General features: G+C 38.4%; 1 protein-coding gene across 1 annotated transcript; it reads left to right on the top strand.

The window, feature by feature from the left end:
• The first annotated feature begins 632 nt into the window (after positions 1 to 632).
• On the top strand, positions 633 to 23,946 carry apoba (apolipoprotein Ba). Its single transcript, XM_028970079.1, has 27 exons — positions 633 to 687; positions 1,223 to 1,335; positions 2,244 to 2,389; positions 2,636 to 2,783; positions 3,352 to 3,504; positions 3,797 to 3,921; positions 4,083 to 4,171; positions 4,257 to 4,710; positions 8,066 to 8,171; positions 8,608 to 8,745; positions 9,040 to 9,248; positions 9,330 to 9,528; positions 9,608 to 9,902; positions 10,023 to 10,186; positions 10,340 to 10,545; positions 10,700 to 10,882; positions 10,993 to 11,117; positions 11,204 to 11,414; positions 11,767 to 11,939; positions 12,049 to 12,224; positions 13,044 to 13,165; positions 13,257 to 13,609; positions 13,728 to 21,224; positions 21,312 to 21,423; positions 21,508 to 21,537; positions 22,202 to 22,388; positions 22,632 to 23,946. The coding sequence occupies exons 1-27, from the start codon at positions 633 to 635 to the stop codon at positions 23,835 to 23,837; spliced, it is 12,975 nt and encodes a 4,324-aa protein (XP_028825912.1). The 3' UTR covers positions 23,838 to 23,946.
• Positions 23,947 to 24,248: the final 302 nt, after the last annotated feature.

Below are 24,248 nucleotides of genomic sequence, written 5' to 3'. Positions count from 1 at the left end.
GTACGTAGAACAAGACATTGAAACAGAAATTAGGATACTGGTTCATCAAAAGAGGAAAGAGCTTTGGATATGCTTTAATACCAGTTGTGAATAGAAATACAATTTCAGCCTGACCAGTGTTGTGACTGAGCAAAGCATCTTCTGTTTTTGCATTTTCCTTATGCTATTATGAACAGGGAACCACTTGCCCACTTTTGTGCCTATATCATCATCATCATCATCATATATTATGTTTAATGACTATGTTGATCACTTCCCGTGGATAATTACTATCTTCACACTCCAGGAATCAGCACCCCAGACAGCTCCTCTAACTACAATTAACTACAGTGTATTAAACCAGCATCTATATGGAAGAAAAATGTGGAACAGGTCCTAGAATGGTTAAAACAAAATGGAACAACTTGCAATACTGCAAAAAAGTCGTTCCTGTCATCTAAGTCTCCACTCTGAACTTTGGATGATAACAAGACTTTTGCAACCCTAGGTTATCTCAGTGTGCCAGTGTCCCTCAACTGAAATGGCTCATGGGGAAAACTAAGGGAACAAAGTTTATAAAGGGCCAGAGGCACAGCTGAGGGTTTCAGTCATCAAAACCATTACAGAGGACGAGAGCTGCTGCTCTGCCCATCATGAGGAACACAAAGCTTTGGCTTTTGCTGCTTTTTGGCATTTATGCTCTAGCAGGTAGGAAAAATTGATGTCCTACTTGAAAATATTTTTTTTGTTATGGAGATAATTTATATAAAATATTTAAAAAGGCAATTTTATGTACATAATAATTTAATAACCAGAATAATTAAAATCCATTATTATAATATCTATGAACTATTTTTATTGTTTTTTTGTTTTTTTTTGTCTTTTCATCTATTATAAAAGAAGAGGATCCAACGGAGGCACAAACAACAGCATGTCCATGTAAGTGAGTGACCAACAGAAAATTGCTTTGTCATGGCCTAAACAGAGATAAAAACAGAGGATCCAGTTATTTACACATGGAGACAGCACTTTTTCAAAGTCCAAAGATCCGATTTTCAAAAACTGATTACTAGTCACAATTCAATCAACCAGTCATTCCATACCGGTCAATGCAGAGGCCAAATTAAACTAATTCCAAGTGAAAATGATACCCGTACCATTAACAACAGATACCAAAGGTTATACAGTATTACTTTTGACTCTTGCTTCAATTTCGTTGACTAGTTTATTTACTACATTTCAGTGGCAGAGAGGTTCAAAACCTTCCGAAAATATACGTACCTCTACACGGCAGAGGGCAGAAACGGAGTAGTGGGCACTGCGAACCTCAGGAATGGACCCAAAGTGTCCTGCAAGGTAGGTGTGCTAATAATATAAGGCAGTACATTTTTATTTATAAATAATATTTAATGACTATGAAGATGATTTGCAGACACCCATTAGTTCAGAAGCAGCATTGAAGGACTCCAGTTCAGTCGTTACATGTTTATTGAGCTCATTTAGTCTCATTTCATGAACTGGGGTCTCTTTTTTCACTTTGACAACTTTTGTGATAATGATCTTTGTGAATCTGTTGTAATAATGTCCACACAAGACAGTGTGACAACAATCCATTATCCATTAAATTATTTTCAATCATCAGAACAAGATATATCAATAATTTCCTAAATAATCATCTGCAATGTAAATGGGCTAGCGCAGAAGGATAGGATTTTTAAATGAAGTCCACTTAGTGCTCTCATGTCACATTGATAGCACTCAAGACTTTTCAGAAACACATACTCCCACATAGTCATAACCAGACAGCAAGCACCACTTAAATACCTTGTGGTATTCATATATTAATTACCTACTAATTCAGCAGAAAATTATAAACTTCATATTCAGCATAGAATTGCAGCTATCCATCACAGTTGTACCTGTTGTAAAATGTAAAATTTAGTTTACATGACCAAATATCTTACAGATTCACAAAAAATATTTACATGGCCTCTAGGGCCTTCTATCTCAATATTAAAGGATATGTTCAAGATTTAAAAAATGAAGTCATTATGATGCACAGCAAGCATATTATAAATAACTCTTCAAAAAAAATACAAGGGGTTTCAAAGTCTTTGTTCAAATGTGGATTTCAGACTGTGTGGTGATAACTTGCATAGCTTAGAGTTGAATCAGATAGTGTTAACTGGGATCCTACTATTTGTTTTTCCACGCTAATATTGTCTTTAATGGCTCACGCGTCCCCATCTACTTAACTATTTCAGGTGGAGCTTGAGGTTCCTCAGACATGCAGCTTTGTCCTGCACACATCTGAGTGCTCTTTGAGTGAGGTGTCAGTTATTGACTCCCAGGGGAAGGCTGTCTACAAACAAACGGCTGGATCCCTTGCCTTTCAGGCAGCTATGGAAAGGTGCAGTATGATCACACGTGTCATAAAGTCATATCTGATATCTACTAAGAGTTTTATGCAGTCGTTGTTTCTGATTTCTCAAAACCCAAGAAAAAAATGAACCATGTCAATTAGAGAATAGAGAATGTTTGTTTTGCAAGTAGCAATGTAAAAAGGTACAAAAAGAACTACAAGTCATGTTATGTATATTAAAAGCATGATATGATCGATGCTCTTTCTCTCCTCATATCCCTGCTGTTAACACAGGAATCCTTTGATGTTTGTTGTGGAGGCAGGATCACAGGTCACACTTTTCCCTGCGAAGGATGAGCCCAAAAACATTCTGAACATAAAGAGGGGTATGATTTCCGCTCTTATGGTGCCAGTGTCTGACTCTGAGTACAGCAAAAACATGGTGAGTACAGAAAACAGAGCCCCTAAACAAGTAACTCATACAGGTCAAATTACACCATTTATCAGATGCCCTTTTGCAGAGTGACTTAGAATCAGTAGTTACAGGACAGTCATACTGGAGCAACTCAGGGTTAAGTGTCATGCACAGGGACCCCATAATAGTAATAATAATTGGGGTTTGAACCTGTGACTTTATGTATGTCTGTTTTTTTTTTTTTTTTTTTTTTTTTAAGTGAAGTGATTGTCATTGTTAAACACTGTAGCAGTAAACACGGTGCACACAACGAAATGTGTCCTCTGCATTTAACCCATCACCTTAGTGAGGAGTGTGTGTGGGATGGTGCTTTGCTCAGTGGCACCTTGGTGGTTCAGGATTTAAAACGGCAACCTACAGATTACGGGTGCGCTTCCTCACCTGCTAGTCCACCACAGCCTGTTCATAGGCGGGTGTATTACCCACCATGATACTACCATACCTGTACTTGTTATACTTACAAGTTAGTCTGCCCTCCAGTCTTTACACCCTTCCATACAGACTGTGCTTCACTTCCTTTTATCTTTTTTATCAGCCCACCATTCATGGAAAGTGCAGGACCGAACTCACTGTGAACTCTAGGAAAGATACTGATACTGATGTCACAGTTGTCAGAGATCTGTCTGAGTGCAGCCACTTCACCCCCCTGAAGCAAACCAGTAGCCCTCTGGCCCTCATTCCTGGTCTGGTGAGACAGTTCCTTTCATCATCTTTAAGTCATTATACTGCGAGAGCTGTCTTAGAATCTTCAAAACAAAATAATTGTTGAGTCATTGTGATCATCAGTGCTGTAATGTATTGGTTGACAAGTGTTTATTTCTGTGAACAAAATGAATTATACACTGCCTGTAATAAAAAAAAAGTCAACACCTGAATATAACAAAACAAATAGGACAATTTGACAGTTGCACAATTAATGAATGGATGATAATGTGATGACTCCATGACTGTATGAAATACATCCGACCCTCTTAACTCAGAATGGACCACTGTCAAAACTCATCAAGAGCAACCAGGAGTGCAACTACCAGTTTGACAACAGAAGGAAGCACATGACAGCTGTCCTGTGTACAGAGAAACACATCTTCCTGCCCTTCTCTCATCAGTACGCCATTAACATTTAACTTCCTTACTTCCTACATCACAGTGTGTCCTTATAAATATAACTTGGTTAGCTGGTTTTGGGGTTGACTTTGAGATTCAATATATGATGATTGCATACACTGTGCATGAGTTAAAAAGCTAAAAGCTAATTGTACCCTACAGAAACCAGTATGGCTTCTCATCCATAGTGACCCAGAGCTTAAGCCTTCAGGACTCAACCAAGATCATCAACCGATACTTTGGCAGGGATGGTAACTAGCCTTTCATTTGTTGGTTATCTTGATTGCTGTTTTTATAAACCCATTTGTTCACATTTTAACCTTTCTCTCCATTAAGATGAACTAAAGTCAGATCTCCATCTCGAGGATGCTGAGAACAAGCATCTTGTCCAGTCAAAAGATGGTATGTTGTCAACCATGCGAGACCTTGCTGGTTTGCCAAACACTGACCAGGGTGAGCAGAGAGCCAGCCTCTTCTACAAGCTAGTCTCGGAAATCCGTGGTTTGAAGAATGAGACACTGACCTCAGCCCTCAGAGAAATGCTGCAGATGTCCATCAGTATTACCTTTGAGAGTCTGGCACAGTGTGGCACACCTGAGTGCTTTAGTGCCATAATGGAGCTATTGAGGAGACCCCTCTCGTCTGATTTGCCCACCAGTGCAATCATTTATGGACTGGGTCTCCTGTCAGAGTCCTGTCCTCTCAGGGTCCGGGATATACTGACAACAGCACAGCGCAGCCAGGACAAACTTGTTATGTATGGCCTTGCCTATGCTACCAAGAGTTTGGAGTAAGTACAAATATTTTTAATAATTTAACTGACTTGAAAAACGTGTGAAACAAAAAAAATATCTAAATTATATATTTAAGTGAGGAAACAAATACATGAATAAAATAATTATTTGATTTTACCAACCTTTACTTTCTGTGCTGCCCTGTACATGGGTTCACCCCTGAGAGAGACTTTAAGGGGATAAGGCCATTATTCCTGCAGATATGTTTTTCTAGTTTGATAGACCTTTATGTTGACACACAAAGTTAATACAGAAGTTATAGTAACAGCAGGAAGTGACTCTTATTTTGAAGTTAGAGATAGTCACCCAAAGGGAAACTAAGCATGGCTTCTACGGTGCTGCACTGTCTGTCGCAACTGTTCGTCATCCTTCAGAAAGCAATGACTTTTCACTCCAATTCAATATTGTCACGGAACCTTTAAAGTATTAAAGGACCAAGCACGCTCATTTTCCTGACTCTTGAAAAAGGGAGTTTGGCTGACTGTTTAAACAACGTTAACACTCAACTTTCAAATAGCATAATTTCTTACAGGCTCCCCTGTACAAAGACAGAGATGAAAACATAGGAAGTGTCAGCAAATGCTCTGGACTGAAATATTTGTAATATATTTGGCTGTAACACAAGGTAGCTTGTTCAGTGAAGGCCTGGAAAGTGTTACAATAATGATTGTCCGAAGAATTTTCTATTTAGATCTTCTGTTCATTTGTTGCATTTAGTTAAGTCATTCAACTATTAACATGTTGACAGCATTCTTAGGATGTTGCATTTTTACACACCTGCCTAAAACTTTAACACAATACTTTAAGTGTGTTTGAATGAATTCATGTTGTCAGTGCCCTCTCGTGCTGCAGCGGGAGCAGGGCCAGGCGTCACATATTCAGTATTAAAAGGTGACAAATTGAATTGGATTTACATTCCTGAATCAACTCCAAAATTTACAGTGTAAATAGGAAATACATTTAAAGTAGATTGTGCACTGGTGGAATATTTCAATTTCTCAATCATTTTTTTAATATAATAATCTTCTTAAATTTATTAAGCTTGGATTTTCTTGAACTGATATAAAAATACTTCACCTAACAGTTGAGTTGTGTTCTCACCCTTTACTATGGTAGGAAATAAGTGTTGAGGCTTACTGAGCATATGCTAATAATACAAACTGGATTCCAAAAAAGTTGGGACACTATACAAATTGTGAATAAAAACTGAATGCCAACTTCTAATATTTTATTCAGAATAGAACATAAATCACGGAACAAAAGTTTAAACTGACAAAATGTATCATTTTAAGGGGAAAATATGTTGATTCAGAATTTCATGGTGTCAACAAATCCCAAATCCCACTGTGTGGCATCTCCCCTTCTTTTTACAACACTCAACGTCATCTGGTGACTGAGGAGACCAGTTTCTCAAGTTTAGAATTAGGAATGCTCTCCCATTCTTGTCTAATACAGGCCTCTAAATGTTCAGTCATCTTGGGCCTTATTTGTTGCACCTTCCTCTTTATGATGCACCAAATGTTCTCTATAGATGAAAGATCTGGACTGCAGACTAGACATTTCAGTACCCGGATCCCCCTCCTACGCAGCCATGATGTTGTGATTGATGCAGAATGTGGTCTGGCATTATCTTGTTGAAAAATGCAGGGTCTTCCCTGAAAGAGATGACGTCTGGATGGGAGCATATGTTGTTGAATATATTTTTCTGCATTGATGGTGCCTTTCCAGACATGCAGGCTGCCCATGCCACACGCACTCATGCAACCCCATACCATCAGAGATGCAGGCTTCTGAACAGAGCGTTGATAACAACTTGGGTTGTCCTTGTCCTCTTTGGTCTGGATGACATGGCGTCCCAGATTTCCAAAAAGAACTTTGAATCATGACTCGTCTGACCACAGAACAGTCTTCCATTTTGCCACACTCCATTTTAAATGTTCCCTGTTTACTTGTCCCAACTTTTTTGGGATTTGTTGACACCATGAAATTTTGAATCAACATATTTTCCTTTTAAATTATACATTTACTCGGATTAAACGTCTGATCTGTCATCAACGTTCTATTACAAATAAAATATTGACATTTGCCATCTCCACAGCATTCAGTTTTTATTCTAGAGGTGGCCATAGATTAATTTTCTTAATCTAGATTAATCTCACTGTAATCTTGGAATTAATCTAGATTAATCTATAGTAAAAAAAAATAAAATAATCTAGATTACTCTAGAGTTAGCAAAATTAATCTAGATTGATCTAGATTCTAAATTAATCTACATTAATCTACATTAATCTAGATTAAAATGGCTCATTTGAATTCTGCCGAAGGCACTCAGAATATGTGTGCTACCCAAATAATGACTAAAAGTAAGTCTTTGAGAACGGGTTTCTCAAACCAGGTGGCGCATTAGACCAGGGGCTCATCTCCTGTTTCCAAAATGCATCACAAACTGCTTGAGAAAGCTTTTCTACTATGATAAATGGTGATGAAAATAAATTATGTTCAATAAGATGTACTTGTGTTTACCAACTGTTTATTCAGTTAAATAGCTGCATCCATGTTACCACGTCACGTTTGATGTGGTAATTTCACAGTTCGAAGACTCGTTCTCGCCCCCCTACAGTGCAATTCGGCTAGGTATACATCCGTGCTAAAATATCAAGGTGAAAGTCATCATAGTGTAGCAGTTCTTCTTCTGCGTTGTGTAACTTTTTGATTTCGTTTCTTGAACCGCAAATGATGAGCTGACACCCAAGAGATTTTCTGTGCAAAGTGTATTCTGTACAAAAAGCAAGGTCGCGTCAGAACATCGCATCACACATCACGTCTTTCTGCAACTCTCTCTACAATATACAGTATTAAAAGAACAAAAATATTCACAAAATAACACACATGCAAAATATTCCTAATATGTACATAAATTAAAATGAAGGAAATAACTTTTGGCACACAAACCCCACGCACCTCTCACAGCTCACGCCATGTGTCCAAGAGACCTGAACCGGGTCTCAAAAACAAAATAAAAGTCTTTAGGAAATAAGAAACTAAAAGACACAAGAAAGAAGAAATATACTTATAAATCTAGTGTAACCCTTTAACTCCGGCACAATAGCTTGCGTAGTATAGACCCAGCTCCCAACCCAACTTTGTGAATAGATTAACAGAGATAATTATTTTATCGCCGATAAGAGTCTCACGTTAACGCAGCACGTTAACGCTGATAGCGGCCCACCACTATTTTATTCACAATTTGTTTAGTGTCCCAACTTTTTTGGAATCCGGTTTGTATATGCAGAGACAATGCTAAACAATGTGATTTGTCAGTTATTAACAAGATTCTCATCTGTCTTTCAGAGCTTTGCACAAAGATTCTCCAGTGCTGAATGAAGTTTCAGAATTCATGCAGTTCCTGTTGGGTGACTGCACTGGAGATCAGGAAAAGATCTTCATGGCACTAAGGGTACAATTGCAATTTCATTTACATTTTTACAGCATTTATCAGACGCCCTTATCCAGAGCGACTTACAATCAGTAGTTACAGGGACAGTCCACCCCCTGGAGCAATTTAGGGTTAAGTGTCTTGCTCAGGGACACAATGGTAGGAAGTGGGATTCGAACCCGGGTCTTCTGGTTCATAGGCAAGTGTGTTACCCACTAGGCTATTACCACCCTTTCACACATTCTTGCAAACTATACATAATGTAGGACTTTTTGTGTGTGAATGGTAAGTGATGATTAATAGGGAATTTTGTCAGTATTCAGCTCATGTGTTTAAGGCATTTTGGCTTGGGTTTACTAATGTCTTATTCACTGGTTCACCAATCCTAATTAAATGAATCGGTGGTTTGTTGTAGCTCCTAAATTCCAATATAAATTTATCATCATTGAACTTTCAGGCAATAGGTGTGATGGGACAGGGAATGCAGAAACGACTTCAGCTTGCACTCCTTACTTGTGTAGCCCAGCCAGCTGCTTCAGTTTCTGTCCAGAAGGCAGCAATTGAAGCTTTCAGGCTCATGGAAATCAACCCAGCTGTAAGGTCAATTTGGAATTCTCTCTGCACCGACACCCAATGCATTCTGTATCCTACTGCCAGACCAATAGTTTTAAATGATACATTTCATTTAAACCGAGAAAATTCAGTTTGAATGAATGACAAAATAAAACATAATGGAGGAGAATAGTGGATAACTGTATAAAAACTGAAAGTGTTTCAAACATGTTAATACCACTTTACACCAAACTTTTTGTGTGTGAACATTTTGTGCAATTATCTTTATGGATAGAAATAAGTCTATTTTTACACATTAAATCTATTGCCCCCTCAGGTCAGGAATGGTTTATTGCACATCTTCCAGAATAAAGAAGCCCCAGTTCAGCCACGCTTAGCAGCTTATCTCATGATCATGAGAAGCCCAGGCTTGGACATTGAGTCTGTGGTCAGCATTTACAGGCGTGAAGAGAACATTGAGGTACAGAGCTTTGTGGCCTCCCACATGGCAAACATACTGACTTCCAGGGATCCTGCACTTGAGGAGTAAGAGAGAATTCAGTCTCATTAAGTCTCCTCCGCACACTTGCTCTGGTTTATGACCAACACTGTGTTGTTTTTTCAAAGGACTAAAATAAGTCTTAAGGACATCTTCGGTGATGAGATGCCAGTTCCTCTGAAGAACTCCCGAAATTACAACACTGAGTTGTTTAAGATGGCCACCATGCAGAGTAACATGATTTTTGATCCGCTCAATAAGATTCCTAAAGAGTTTTCACTAAAATCAACACTTAAAGCCATGGGTTTCAACAAAGACATATTTGAGGTACAATTCACATACATATTGTATAGAATTTCTAAGCACGTTTTTGAAGCCACAAGTTAAAGGTCTTTTTTTTCTCCAGTTTGGATTGGAGAGCGAAGGTACTGGACCAGCAAGTGAGGCACTCTTTGGAGACAAGGGCTTCTTCACTGAACTTTTATCCAAGCTTGTGTCACGCAACTCACCTAGAGACATCCTACAGGGCTTGAGCCAAACCTTTAACAAACTTGCCCAGGACCTTCACTCTCAAAACTCCCCAGAGGTCATGACCTACCTAAGGCTGCTTGAACAGGAACTAGGGTATATAACCTTCAAAGACATAAAGCAATTCAGCAATGACTTTGCTGACGCTATGTCCTCCAGAAGCTGGAATTATAGGGTATGTGTGAGAAAGTTAAAATCAACACAAATAGACGTTTGAATTATAATTTTGTTTCAATTACTTTACTAATTCACATGTTTTTGCATGTCACAGCTACTTCACTTAATGCAAATTGTGGGGTCCCTTTGGTCCACAAATGAAAAAGAGCTCTTTGGCCATTACATATTTCTGGACCAAAATTTCAATCTTCCAACTGCTGCCGGGTTCCCTCTAAGGGTTTCTTTGTCTGGACTCATCACAGCAGGGGGCAAGAGCAGCCGTGTTGTTGAGGAAGGCCTGGTAAATTAATTTTTCTTAATAAATTAATAATATATGCTTTATATCTATACAACGTTCTAGTCCGTTGTAATGTTGGGTTTATGTTGTATTTTATATTCTATTTATTCCTGGCCATTGCCACTTATATAATGTGTCCTGTTCGCCTTCTTAAAGAATCAGTGGTCTGTCACGCCTTCTCTTGGTGTGGAATTCATCTCTAACATGGGTATCCACATACCAGAGTTTATTGCCTCTGGGACAGAGATGCATACCAGCATCTATCATGAGTGTTCCCACAATTTTAAAGTAACCATGAATGACCGTCAGCTAAAGATTGCAGTTGCTGTTCCACGGGGCAACGTTCAGCTGTTCAGCATCAGGTGTGTTTTATTTATTTCAATTTTATTGTTTGAAAGAGAACACTGTTACTAGGTGAATTCATGGTGTGCATTTTCATATTTCTATTCCATGAAAGGAATTGATGGAATCACCTTTTGTGTCATTTAATATGAGGTTTTGCTCCCCTTTCAACAGCAATAAAGTGTTATCAGTGTCTTCTACTCATACCAAAATGGTACCACCTCTGGTGAAGGACAGAATAGACTACACAGAGTGCCGCCAGTTTTTTGCTGGGGTGAATCTCTGCACTGTAATACGGTACTCCAATGGCAGCTCCACTGATGCAGCCCCCTATTACCCACTTACTGGAGAAACCAGGTGAGTGCCTTAAACATGAAAGGGTTTTGCAGTTTTCAGTCATGCCAGCTCATGTTGCACTGTAGGCCATTTTTTAAAAAGAACGGTCTAAAGCAGTTCTTCTTCCTCAGATTTGCTTTGGAGCTTCAGCCAACTGGTGAGGTCTCAGAGTATGTCATATCCAATGAGCTGCTCATAAAAAATGAAAAGGGACGAAAGAAAATTGAGGGGTTTAAGATTGACTTAAAGGCTGAAGGTACAACATACAATATACAACAAATAATAAATATGGTTCAAATGCTATTTTTATTTGTTGTGCCCGTATCTCATTTTTATTATCAGATTCCCGGGCCAGTGCAGCTACTGCTACTTTCAAATACAATGAAAAAGGCAAAGTCTTCACCGGTGATTTTCAAATACCTGCTTATGACATTGAAGCAGGACTGAAGTTCACAGCTAGTAACACGTTCATGGGGGGAATGAAAATCCAAGAAATCCACGTTGATGTTATGAACAAAAAAGTCTCACAACTGTCTCTTATTGGAAGACTGAAGTAAGTGATTTTAATACTAACTTAAAGTGCATGGTAGTGTCATATTCTGAACATTTTCCAGTTCTCCAATCCCATGTTCTCCTGACCGGAGTTTCATATTTGCCTTGTCTCTTATTCCATGACTACCTTGATTGTGTTCATTGCTGTGTCCTGTCCTTGTTCTGTCATTGATCATTTTAGCTCATTTTGTGTGTGTGTGTGTGTGTGTGTGTGTGTTTATTTTATATGTCTGTGTGGGGGCTCATGTGCTCCATTTATTTATTAAAATCCCTGTGTTTGTGAGTCGAGAGTTTGTGTCCTTCCTGCCACACGTGCCTGACAAGTTGAGTAAACTCAGATCATAACATCTCAGGCAGACCAAGGATGACAATGCCATTGTTCAGGCTGAGATGACCATTCCCTCAATAAAGATGGATGCAACTGCCTCCGCCAATGTGATCATTGCTAGTGGAACAACTTTTACTCTGGAAACAGCGCTTAATGCTCCAGAGACTTCATCACTGCAGAAGATTATCATAAGACATAGTATGGGTTTATTCATTAAGAAACCTTTTGGAATACAGATATTACGTGTTAAAATGCACATACATACATGTATTTATTTATTCATTCATTTATTTCTCTTACTTTCTAGACAAGAACAGGTTTGAGGTTGAGATGAAGTCTGACTTCAATATAGAGATTAAGAAGCTGATGCCAAACATTGGGGATATGCACAGGGACCTTCAGGACCTGATTGACAACATGCTTGACCAAAAGGTTGCCAAGACAGACATGAAGTTGCGGCACATCGTCTCTAAAACCTTTGAGGTAGTCAGATTTTTTTGGTCACACAGCACAGCACACAGTGCACACAACAAAATGTGTCATTTGCATTTCAACAACAATAATATAAGGTGCAGTGTGTGGGGACAGTACTTTGCTCACGGGTACTTGGTGGTCCAAACCCACTTCCGGCTACCACTGCTCTTGTTAGACTACCACTCTTAGGGTGAGAAACAGGCTTATTAATTTTAATGGTCCCCTACTATGAAAAAATCACTTTGTGAGATTATTTAACATTAATACAAGTTCCCCTAGCCTGTCCATGGTCCTGCAGAGGCTAGAAATGGTGATATGTATAAAGAGTGCTTTGGCTATTCTGCGTCATTGTTCCGAGAGCGGCAGCTTAAATCTGGAATGTCTCCCCTTATGTCATCATAAGGGGAAAGGTTCTCATGCTTTGTCCAACCAGACAATTTCCCACCCTTCCCCTTAAAAAGTAGCTCTATCAACCATTATGGCTTGAAAACATGTGAAGCATTGCAGTTGCTCTGTGTTTGAATGTAAAAATTAGCAAAACGTATTTTTTAGTTCCATCATGCGAGTCTCTGAAGAACCAGTGGGTTAATTCCATTTTTTTTTCAGTTCAATGTGGGACTGTCTTAATGACCATGGGGTGTGTTCAATTTGGTTTTGGGAAGTCGGACTGTTATTTAGGTTGCCTTTTTTCTTACTCCTCTTTAGTTGGTTGAATTGACCTATGTAGAATAAGTGCACTTGTGTTCTTTTTTTGTGCCTGTGCCTTCTTCACTCAACGTGACATTAATACCTTTACTTGTACAAAGGTTGAGTAATCTTTTTTTGTAGGCAATGAACATTTGGCTGGACAAAATGTCTGCCAGCATTCCATACAATGGCATACGGAGAAACAAGAGAAGCATACCAGAATTAACACTGCCATCTGTTCCTGATAAACTCTATCTGAACTAGTGAGTAGAAACGTTTGTCTCCACGCTGTATTAAGAATCAATAAATGCATATATAGTGTATTCCACTGAGGTGTGTTTTTTTTTTTCACAGTGACAATTTTTTCAGATATGAATTCAACAAAGAGAAATTTACCATCTCAGTACATCTTCCTCTGAGTGGTACATCCTCAACTGATCTGCACCTCCCCACTATGCTTACCATCCCTCAAATCAATTTACCTGCAGTAGGCCTGAAGTTGCAGCGTCGTGATTGGCACATCCCACAGTTCACTGTTCCCTCAAGTATTGACTTGGTGTTACCACAGTTTGGGCTTGCTGAGTTGACTGGGAAAGTTAACAGCAACTTCTACAACTGGGAGGGCTCACTTTCTGGCGGAAATGGTGCTGCTCGATATGAAATAACAGCAGAATCTCCTTTGACTCTCCTGTCTTACAAAGCTGAAGGTATTTCTAAAAATACGTTCTCCAAAACTAAGAAGAAAAAGTTTTCTCTCACCCTTTAATGATCTTAGTACACAATTGTCAAATGTTTAATTTCCTGAATGTGTTTGTCTTTTCACAGGTACCGGAGTGGCTACAGGCACATTTGATGATACTTCTAAGATTGTTGTAAATTGTTCACTGAGCCACGCCCTTCTTGACATTTCCTTTAGTTATGCTGAAACCTTTAATAAGGTCGAGAAGGTAGAAAGCACAACAAACTACAGATTAAGGGCTTCTAGCCCCCTTGGTCTACATGCCTCTGTCTATTCCTCAATTCAGCTGAATGCGTTTGAGTATCAACTTCAGGGAAATGAGAACATGCATGGGGACCTTTCAGTAGGCCCTCTAGGTGGAAAATTCGATCACATGGCATCTTTTCGGTTTGATGGTAAAGAACGTAGAGGAGTAGGCGAGTCCACCCTTAAGCTTGTTTCACATGTGATTCAGGCAGAAAACAAGATCACTAGTAACTATAATCATGGGGAGCTGATAATCATTTCAAAAACATTTTTGCCAGATGATGCCTTTAAACATGATGCTGAAGTCATTTACAAGGACTCAAAGCTAGTCTTAAAATCAGATCTTACAATAATCAAAGATTTAAACCATAAAATTTGGGTTGATGTTGGAGTTACCAATTTAAAAATTGAATCCCAGATAGATGATGGAAATCAACAGGCATACTCTCTTTTGACCGGATCATATGACGTGAATGGTCTGATGCTGAATGTAGATGGCACTTTGAGTTTAGACATGGGTCGAGGGTTCCACAAATGTAACCTCAATATTAACAGTAAAGGTCTGTCCACCAGTTGTACTACAAGTGTGCGATGTAGCCCTGTTATATTTGAAAATACTTTAATTGGTGGAATAGATGCCAAAGGGGCAACTTTATCTCTCCTGACCAAAGGTACAGTACATGAACATCAAGGTGAGGTTAGTATGGATGGCAGAATATCTGTTAATGAAGCTTCCCTAAATGGTGTCATTAAAGGAACCATATTTGATGCAGAAACATTAAGCACCATGAAAATGGGTCTGAATAAACATGGCCTTACTTTTTTCAACAGCATCAAAGGCTCTCTACATGAGATGAAGACAGAGAGCACTCACTCCTTGACTGCAACACTGTGGACTATTGTCTTCCAGTCCAAGACTGATAATTTAATCTGTGAGGATACTTCATACAAGCATGACATAAAGGTAAACATGAGACCCTTTGTTGCAAACATAAGGACCAAAAATAACATCAGGGTCAATACCATGAGTTTGAATAGTGAAGGCATACTGAAGCTGGAACCAGTTAAGGTTGACCTAACAGGTAGCATTAGTGGCATTGCTGAGCAAGACAGCATCAAACACACTTATAGCATCAGCTATGGTGACTTGGCAGGGACAGTGAGATGCAGCACAGATGGTTATCTGTCAAGTGCTCACCTTAGACACAAATTTGATTTTGAATTTGCAGGATTGTCTTCCCAAACCAGCAATGAAGTTCTCATAAATTCTGAAGCTTTGCGTCTGGAAGGTGTTGTTCGAACATTAGCAATGCCATTCAGTCTGACTGTTGATGCCATTCTTAACAGTAATGGAAAGGTGCATTTCTATGGAAAACATTCTGGCCAGCTAAACAGCAAATTTCTGGTGAAAGCTGAACCTCTTGGAATTGCTCACTCTCAGGATTTTAGGGCTTCAGCCACTCACCAGATGCCCTCTGGGGATTTTTGTGAAAGTCAGCTGGAGAATATGTTTGATGGCATACTCACACCCAATCAACAGTCTGCACACTGGACTTTTAAATCAAAGCTGAGTAATCATGCATACAATCAGGACATTTGGGCATTCAACAATGATGCAAAAATGAGTTTGGAACTTACTGGGATTCTTTTTACTGATTTCCTTAACAATGACTACCAGCTTGCAGCTAGTGACCCTAACATCCAGAGTGACCACTCGTTTGAAAATCAAGAATATGAACTGAAAGCTTACCTTACATATGACAAGAATAGTGACTCGCACATAATAGCTCTTCCTTTTATTGAGAACCTTCCAGCTGGTTTTGAAAAATTAAAAAATGGCATAATCAGATCTCTTGAACTGATTCAACAGTATATCAATAGTTTAGACATAAACAGGCTGGCTGGTCAGTTCAGGGCAACATTGGACCAATTACCAAATGAAGTAATTGATTACATAAAAAAAATGGATCTGGGGGGAAAAGTTAACTGGATTAAAAATAAACTGATGTCTTGGACAAAAGACTACGCAGTTTCAGTTGAAGATTTGGAAGCATCTGTAGAGAATTTTAGGGAAGCTTTTGAGAAATCCTTGATTGACACAGCAACAAAAATCCGTGACCTGAAGGCTAAAATTAGGGACTATGTTGAGAGTGGTACCTTCTCCAAAATCATTTCAGAGACCCTCATGGAAACTGGAAGAAAGATTAAGACCTTCAATGAAGACAATAAGATAACTACAACAATTATTAGGATTCTAAAAGCAATTGAGGAGATTATCATGCGCACTGACATGCAGCGATTTCAAGAGAACAGTATGGTCTGGCTGCGAAAGCTTGAAGCAGAGTATAATCTTAAAGCCACACTACAAGAGAAACTGAGTGAACTAAATGAAATCCTTGAGAACTTTGACATAATGGTCTTTGTTCGAGATCTACATGACTATATACTTTCTGCTGATTTCGTGAAATATATTAGTCAACTAAAAGAACACATTCCTGCTGAAGAAATTGCTAATGTACTTGAATCGATGAAAGATGTTATTGTAAACTGGCTTGAAGAATATGAAGTTGCCCTTAAAATTAATGTATTTTATTCTAAAATCAGTCAGCTCCTTCTAAAATATGACATAGAGAAGAAATTCGATGAATTTGTAGAAAATTGTATTAAACTTGTTAAACAGTATCGATTCCAAGAAACAATGCAGGTACTGATAAATGCGCTGAAAAATATACAGGTTGAGCATTTCTTTGATGGTTTAATGGAAGTACTGGAAGTTACAATCAGTCAATTAAAATCAATTGACTTTAAGCAATGTATTGATGATCTAAACAAACAGATAGCAAGTTTTGTTAAAGCATTAACAACCTTTGATTACAACAAATTTGTTGATGAGGCAAATCAAAAACTAAAAGAGCTATCCAATTATGTAAATGATCAAATCCGTGCTTATGAGATCCCACAGAAATTTGAAGCATCTAGAGTGTTTCTAAGAGAGATTCAGTCGAGCGCATGGAACTACTTAGAGAGACTTAAAGAAACAAGAGTGGCAGAATTACTCAAGATGATAAAGGATGTAATTGACAGAACGGCTTACCAAGACATTAAATTAAAAGTCCAAGATATCCTTGAAGATTTAAGTTATCGAATCAATGAAATGGACATTAAAGATGAAATCTTATACTACTTGCAAAAGGCTAGTGAATCCTATACCAACATGGTGGATTATATCTCTGTTCAGTTCAGTAGATTAATTGAAGAAATCCGTAAGGTATCAAATGACCAAGAAGCCTTGATTCAACTTAGCCATGCGGTGGATGGAGCTTTGGTTGCTATTAAAGAAATGACTATTGAAATTTCTTCCTTTACTTTTCCCCTCACTGATCTGGTTATACCATCTGTGCATATATCCCTTCAGAACCTACAAGACATCAGCATTTCACCTCATTTCACAATTCCTGCATTTAAAATCTTAAATTCCATTGATATACACTCTATAACTATTGATTTTGAAGATCTTAAACAGATGTTAATTAAATTTCTTAACAAAATACATGCAATTGAGCTTCCAGATTTAGATGTTGAAGCTATATTTGGTGATATAAGAGTCCTATACATGCCTCATCTACCAGACTTGACCTTCCCTGAGATCACCCTTTCAGAAATAAAATTCCCGCACATAGTAATTCCAAAATTAAACTATGAGAATTTTGAAATCACTGCTTTACCAATACCTGAAATTAGGTTACTTCAGATTCCCAGTGAATTTCACTTGCCATCCTTTGGGAAGCTTTCTGGTGAATTTAAATTAAAATCTCCACATTGCTCTGTGGTGACAGGAGCATCCCTGGAAAACTCAACAAGGACTTCTAAAAACCCACAATTCAAAGTTTTGATGATCTCCCAGGCTAATTGTAGCTCTGACCTCTTAAGCTATTACTTGGATGCCACTTTACTTTTGGAAGCTCCGAGAATGAAAAAAATGGTGCTAAAGGAGACAATAAATGTCAGGCACACTGCTGTCTTGGTTGAACATCGAGGTTCTCTAATTCTGAGTGGCCCATCTGCTGAGGCAACAGCACAGACTACAGCCAAGTTCACAACTGAAATATGCACTGCTGATCTGATGAACAACTTTAGGCTATCCTTGGGAAATGGAATCTCTGCATCATCGGTCACTTCCTACAACCACAACCTGAACATTCCTAGTCTGGACATTTCTGGTCAGGTCACATTGACCCATAACTCAGAGGCACATTTTGAGTCTGGCACCATCTCATTAACTGCTGGATCAATAGGCAGTGGAAAGTTATTAATACAAGATTATGCTGATGAGGGTACACACAAGAGTGATGTGGCATTCACAATCAATGCTGCCACTGCCAAACTTACATTTAATGGGGAATCTCAAAGCAGGAGTGTAAAAATTAAACATGCTCTCAATGCAGAGTCAGTTGTCCTGTGGCATGTCACATTTGATGCTCGTGCTGAAACAGAAACTCCCTTCCTTAAGAACAGCATTATGTTGCTGAATGGAAAAGCACAGACGGAGGACCTCAAAGCAGAGCTGAAATTCAGCCACAAGGCTGAGCTCATTGGAAGAGGTAGTGGAGATATTTCCAACACTCTTGAGTTTGTTGCTCGGCCGTTTGAAGTCATGTTTGACTGCAAAAACAAAGTTAATTCCAAGATTATTCTACCCTTGAAACTAACAGGAAAAGCTGATCTCCAGAACGATTATAGGATACTTCTGAACTCTGAAACACAGCATGCCTCTTGGTTTGGTTTGGCTCGCTTCAACCAGTACAAGTACAGCCACAATTTCACTTTGGACAATAATAATAATGATATTGGTACATATGTTTCAATGAATGGCGTGGCCAATCTAGATTTTCTTACCGTACCTCTTTCTGTTCCAGAGTTGTCCATGCCTTATCTTGATGTGAAAACACCTATGATAAAACGTTTTTCTTTATGGGATGGTTTAGGCCTGAAGATGCTCTTGAACACACCTCAACAGTCATTTGATTTGAATTTCAAGCTGAAATATCATAAAAATTCTGACAGGCATGCCATTGACATTGCTCTTGAACCCATTTATAGAATGATAAATAGTTATGATGATATCATACGCAATTACTTTGACATAGGAAGGGACCAGATTTTGGATACCTTGAAAGAATCCTACAATAAAGCCAGGACTCAGTATCAAAAATACAAAATTGATACATCCAGTCAACCACCAAGGTTTTTCACTATTCCAGGATACACTTTGCCCATCTTGAACATTGAGGTTTCGTCTTTCAGAGCTGAGTTGCCTGCTTTCAGTTATGTTATTCCCAAGGAGGTGAGCACACCAAGCTTTAAAGTTCCATTAATTGCTTTCTCAATACCATCTTACACTCTTGTTCTCCCCTTCTTGGAACTGCCTGTTTTGTATGTGCCTGATACTCTCAAGCAGTTGACCCTACCCAGTTTCAGATTGCCTGAAACACAGAACAATGTTCTGATTCCTGCCCTGGGAAACATGACATTTGAATTGTCATTCAAGTGTCCAGTTGTGACTTTTAATGCCAACGGTGGACTTTATAACCAATCTGACATTGTTGCTAAATGTGCAGTAGTATCTACCTCTGTGTTTAACCTTCTTAAAGGCAAATTGGATTACACTACTAGTATGACAAAGAAGAGAGGTCTAAAGTTGGCAACATCACTAACCTTTGAGCACACAAATCTAAAAGGTAGCCATAACAGCACTGTTAGCTTAATCAGGAGGGTTTTAGAAGCAACTCTGTCCAATTTAGCTGAAATCAAATTACCTGTTCTGGATGTAGAATTGAACCAGGATCTCCATGTGCATTCTTGGAACAGACCAGGTCTTGCATCTAAATTAATGGGAACGTACAGATTTGACATTCCTCACATTAATGCTGTAGGAAGTGGAGACATTGATCAGAAAACAGAGATTCGTGTGCATCCAGCGTTCTTTTTTGACAGCGTTACAAAGGGCAAACTTGATGGAAGAGTGACGTTGATTAGGCATTTTGAAGGATCTCTGAACAGTGAGGCTGGCCTGTCCCTGAATGTCAATGGACTTCGTTCGTTATTTAACACTCAGATAAACTCAAAATTTGATCAAAAGCGGGTGTTCTACTGGGATGCTGAGGTTGCACTGGAAGCCTCCCCCAGCCGTCTATATGCAACAATTAATTGCACTAACATTAATGAGGCTAGCATTGCATTTTTCAAAACTAATAGTAAATACTTTGCTGAAGCAACTCTAAAATTCTTTCCTCTGCCAACTCTCTTGGCTGACATTGACCTTGAACTATCACAACCAAATTCCATTAATAATGCAAGTATAGTTCAGAATTTACATTTAGCAATGACTTTAGGGAAGCATATGTTGAGATGGCATGGTAGGGAGAGCATTGCTTCTGTAGTTCATGCATTTGATCTTCATTTGTTAAACAATGAAACAGAAGTTCTCATGGAGATGAGCCAATCACTGAAGGGTCATCTTGCTTTCCTAAAATCAATTAAGCTTCCAGTGTACCAGAAAAATCTTTGGGATGTGTTTAAATTTGATCAGGCCAGCATGGATGAGTGTCAGTTCATAAATGTTTCTACCGTTGTAGTATACACAAAGAGTGGATTTGTCCTTGCGTTACCCACTGAAATCTTTGAGAATGGAATATTAATTCACTTCCCAGCAATTAATGTGCCCTCATGGGGGAAAGATATTTCCCGAGACATAAAGAATATAGACCATGTGTCTCTTACACCAGTCTTCACCATTCCACCATTTACAGTCCCATTAACTACTCTCCAAGTGCCAGCTATACAGATTGACCCACAAAACATAAAGATCCCTAAGTTGGTCAGAGTACCTACATTTCATATTGGCTTGCCTGGTCTTCCTCATCTGACTGTTCCAGAAGTTGATATTGACACGCAATACTTCAAAGACAAAATGTCACACTTGTTAGTGAAGCTTCCTGTCTATGAAATCATCATCTCTGATTTTTCTTTTCCAAAAACACTCTACATTGGATCCTATGTCATCAATCTGGATGATATAACTACTCGGATCCTAAAGTACGAACTGCCGGCATTTAAGGTTCCCGAACAAACTATAGTTATTCCTGAGATTTCCTTTAGAATTCCAATGAGCCTGTTCATTCCTACCTTCGGTGCCATCTCTACCACCACGGAAGTGTCTTCATCCATTTATAACATGACATGGACCACTGAGCTTGAAAACAAGATGCCTGAATTTGCTGCCTACCTTAAGTCCTCCTGCAATTCTTCAATGGATTTGTTTACATATGATGCAGATGGTAAGTCAGTCTAAATTTAAATTAAAAAGTACATTGTATTTATCTAACCTTAAACTGATTCTTTTTTTATTATATATATTTTTAAAGCAAGAGCAATTGTGCGCTTTGAAAATGGAGCCTTTAGTGTGAATGGGAAGGGCGTCATATCTCACAGTGACCTGAATATTGATTGGAATCATGTGTTTGCACAACATCTCAGGTAATCTTGTTGAAATTATGTATGCAGATATAAGTAAATACAATTCAGTTAAATAACAATTATGAATGCTTTTTCTGTCCATAGAGTTAAACGCCAGGATTCACAGGATTCAAGGTCAAAATTCTTTTGCTTAAATTCTATTTCTTAAAGGTCCCCTATTAAGGTCCCCTCAGAATGTTGGACCTGGAGTTTATCCCCTTATGTCATCATAAGGGGAAGGTTACCTCCTTTTTCTTATGCTTTGTCCAGCCAGAAATTTTTCCACCCCTCCCATAAAAAAGTAACTCTACTTGTCATCATGGCTTCCAAATGTGCAAATCATTGCATTTGCTTGTTTATTGGATGTCAAAATTAGTACAAATTAGTTTTTAATTTGTTCCCATAATGCAAGGCTCTGTAGAAACAGTGGGTTAATTTAAATTTCTTTACATGAATTCCTGGTTTCGCCAAACATTATGGTTTGATGAATGGTGTTAATTTACGTGATTGCCTGTGCACTTCTATTGGCCACTCTTGCTTCTCTCCTCCTTATTAGCATTTAAAGCAACAAACACCGAAACAGTGTGTCTTGGGGAAATCTCATTGTGGGACTTGCTAAAAGTGGTTGTAATTCTGCACCACGGCTGAATTTTGGAAAAAGAATTCAGATATAGTATAAGGGGACAACTAACTTCTATATAAAAGCAAAAACAAAAGTTCATAATAGGGGACCTTCAAACTGTACAATAGACATCAAAATCTATAGCAGAACAAAATTTCCCCCTTTGCTCCTTCACAGTTCTTCACAACATACTCTAAGTGTGGATATTACAAGCCCAAGCTTTATTGATGTTAGTGCTCGATATGCATCCCATAAAAATGGAATCACATCATCAGTCTCATCCCCATCTGCTGGATTCATTGGTTTTCAACTACAGAGGAAGTCACCTTCACAATACTATGGGAAGATTTTCAGTCGTTACCCGGTGAGATTCCTTGTGCAAATTGTATCATAGTAATAATCAGAATTATAGTCTGTAATTATTGAATATATTTGCAATGTATATTATGCATTTGTATATTATGTAATATATATATATATATATATGTTCTTCTAGGAGCTAACTTCATGATTAGCACAATGTGCTAATATTTTATTGACTGCCAGACTGGTTAGGTTGTAACATTTTTGCACAATACTCATTCAATTACGTCACTCATTTCTACAGTCATCACCTGACAAGGACACGGATATACTGGTTTTTAAAACCAACATAAGAAATGCAGACAAGCTGGCTCTGCAGATGACTTGGAGCCCCCACTGCCTCTTGGATATCAGTGATGGTGTTAGAGAAAGGATGCCACTGATTACTAACTCTGTGAAAAATTTCATCAATAAGTATCACATGGCTCACTTTGGCATAGATCTCAAAACAGCAACCATGAAGCTGAAGAACACTGTCTCCGGCACCATAGAGAAAAGTTTCCAAGCTGTTCCACATTTCTTTGACTCTATGCAGAACTCTATTGAGGAAATAAGTCAGCAGACAAGAGACGCTTACTCAGGGGCTGTTGAATCACTGTCTGGCGTTGGCCTGATGGAGCTCAGAAGCACGTTCTCCACATGGGCTGGGGAGCTACTTGCACTGTACGAAACCAATCTCAAACCACTTTTGGATGCCATTATGAAGTTCTTCAGAGAAACCAAGTTTCAAGTGCCAGGAATGACAGAAAAGATCAGTGTACAAGAGCTGTATGACAAAATCAGACACTCAGTCTCACAGATTGTCACTTTCACTGTTCAGAAGTTAATAAGTATGATGGACCAAACTGTAGACGCCATATCATCGTACGTCAGGGACATGGCATTTACTTTACCATTTTCAAATAAGGTCATCCAAGGCAAAGAAGTTGTAAAAAAAATTAAATCAGCGATGAAACCCATAAAAGAAAATATTGCCCTGGCTTTAAGGAAGCTGGAGACCTTTCAGTTTAAGAATCTGTTTCTGAGCATGAGTGACCTGCTAAACTCTGTCATCACAAATATAGAGGAAACCCTGGAGGCAGAACATATATTTGAGGATTTCAGTCTTTACAGGAATGCTAGTAGAATGCCTATGGTGAAGGAGTTTAGGGCACAGATTACAAATGCAAAGCGTAATGTGGCAGAGTATAAGACTATTGCCAAATTGAAGGTTCAGGAAGTGTACAATGATCTCTCTGTGGACATGATTAATGAAGGCATGGCTCATGCGGCTGAAGAAATTGGGAGTGAGGCCTGTCATTTAGTCAACAGGTTTCTTGAATTAATGAGGTCAGTGTCACAAAAGACAGAGCCGTACATGAAAATTTCCAACAAAAAGGTGGATATTGAAATTCCTCTTCCTTTCTTTTGGAAATCTTTCAGCGAATGGCCTAAAATAACCAGGCAATGATTTTATCTTCTCAATTTTTAAATATAAATTATATTTAATTGTAAATTCTGTAGACCAGCAGTATAGTACTATCAGTAGGTCTAAATTAAGGACTGGATATTTATGGGTCATGATAAGATAACAATCTTGAAAGGCAGACATTTAGCACTGATCCTTGGCATCCCTTTTTATACGTCATGCATTTTTTGTGTTTTATTAATCAAATGTAATGGAAATAAATCTAGTTTGCATAATTGATTAAACTGATTGATGCATCTTTAGTTTTGAAGAAGTCTGGACATCTGTTTTCTATGGATCAATTATATAATATGAATTATATAACAAAGTCAATATTTATTTAATCTGCATGTAATTTGAGTAAACTATGCAATCAGGCATTATGTAGGAAACACCGAATATCATGAAGATTAT

Source organism: Denticeps clupeoides, chromosome 1 (genome assembly GCF_900700375.1).
Source record: "Denticeps clupeoides chromosome 1, fDenClu1.1, whole genome shotgun sequence".
NCBI classification, from domain to species: Eukaryota; Metazoa; Chordata; class Actinopteri; order Clupeiformes; family Denticipitidae; genus Denticeps; species Denticeps clupeoides.
This window is presented reverse-complemented; position numbering and strand designations above follow the sequence as displayed.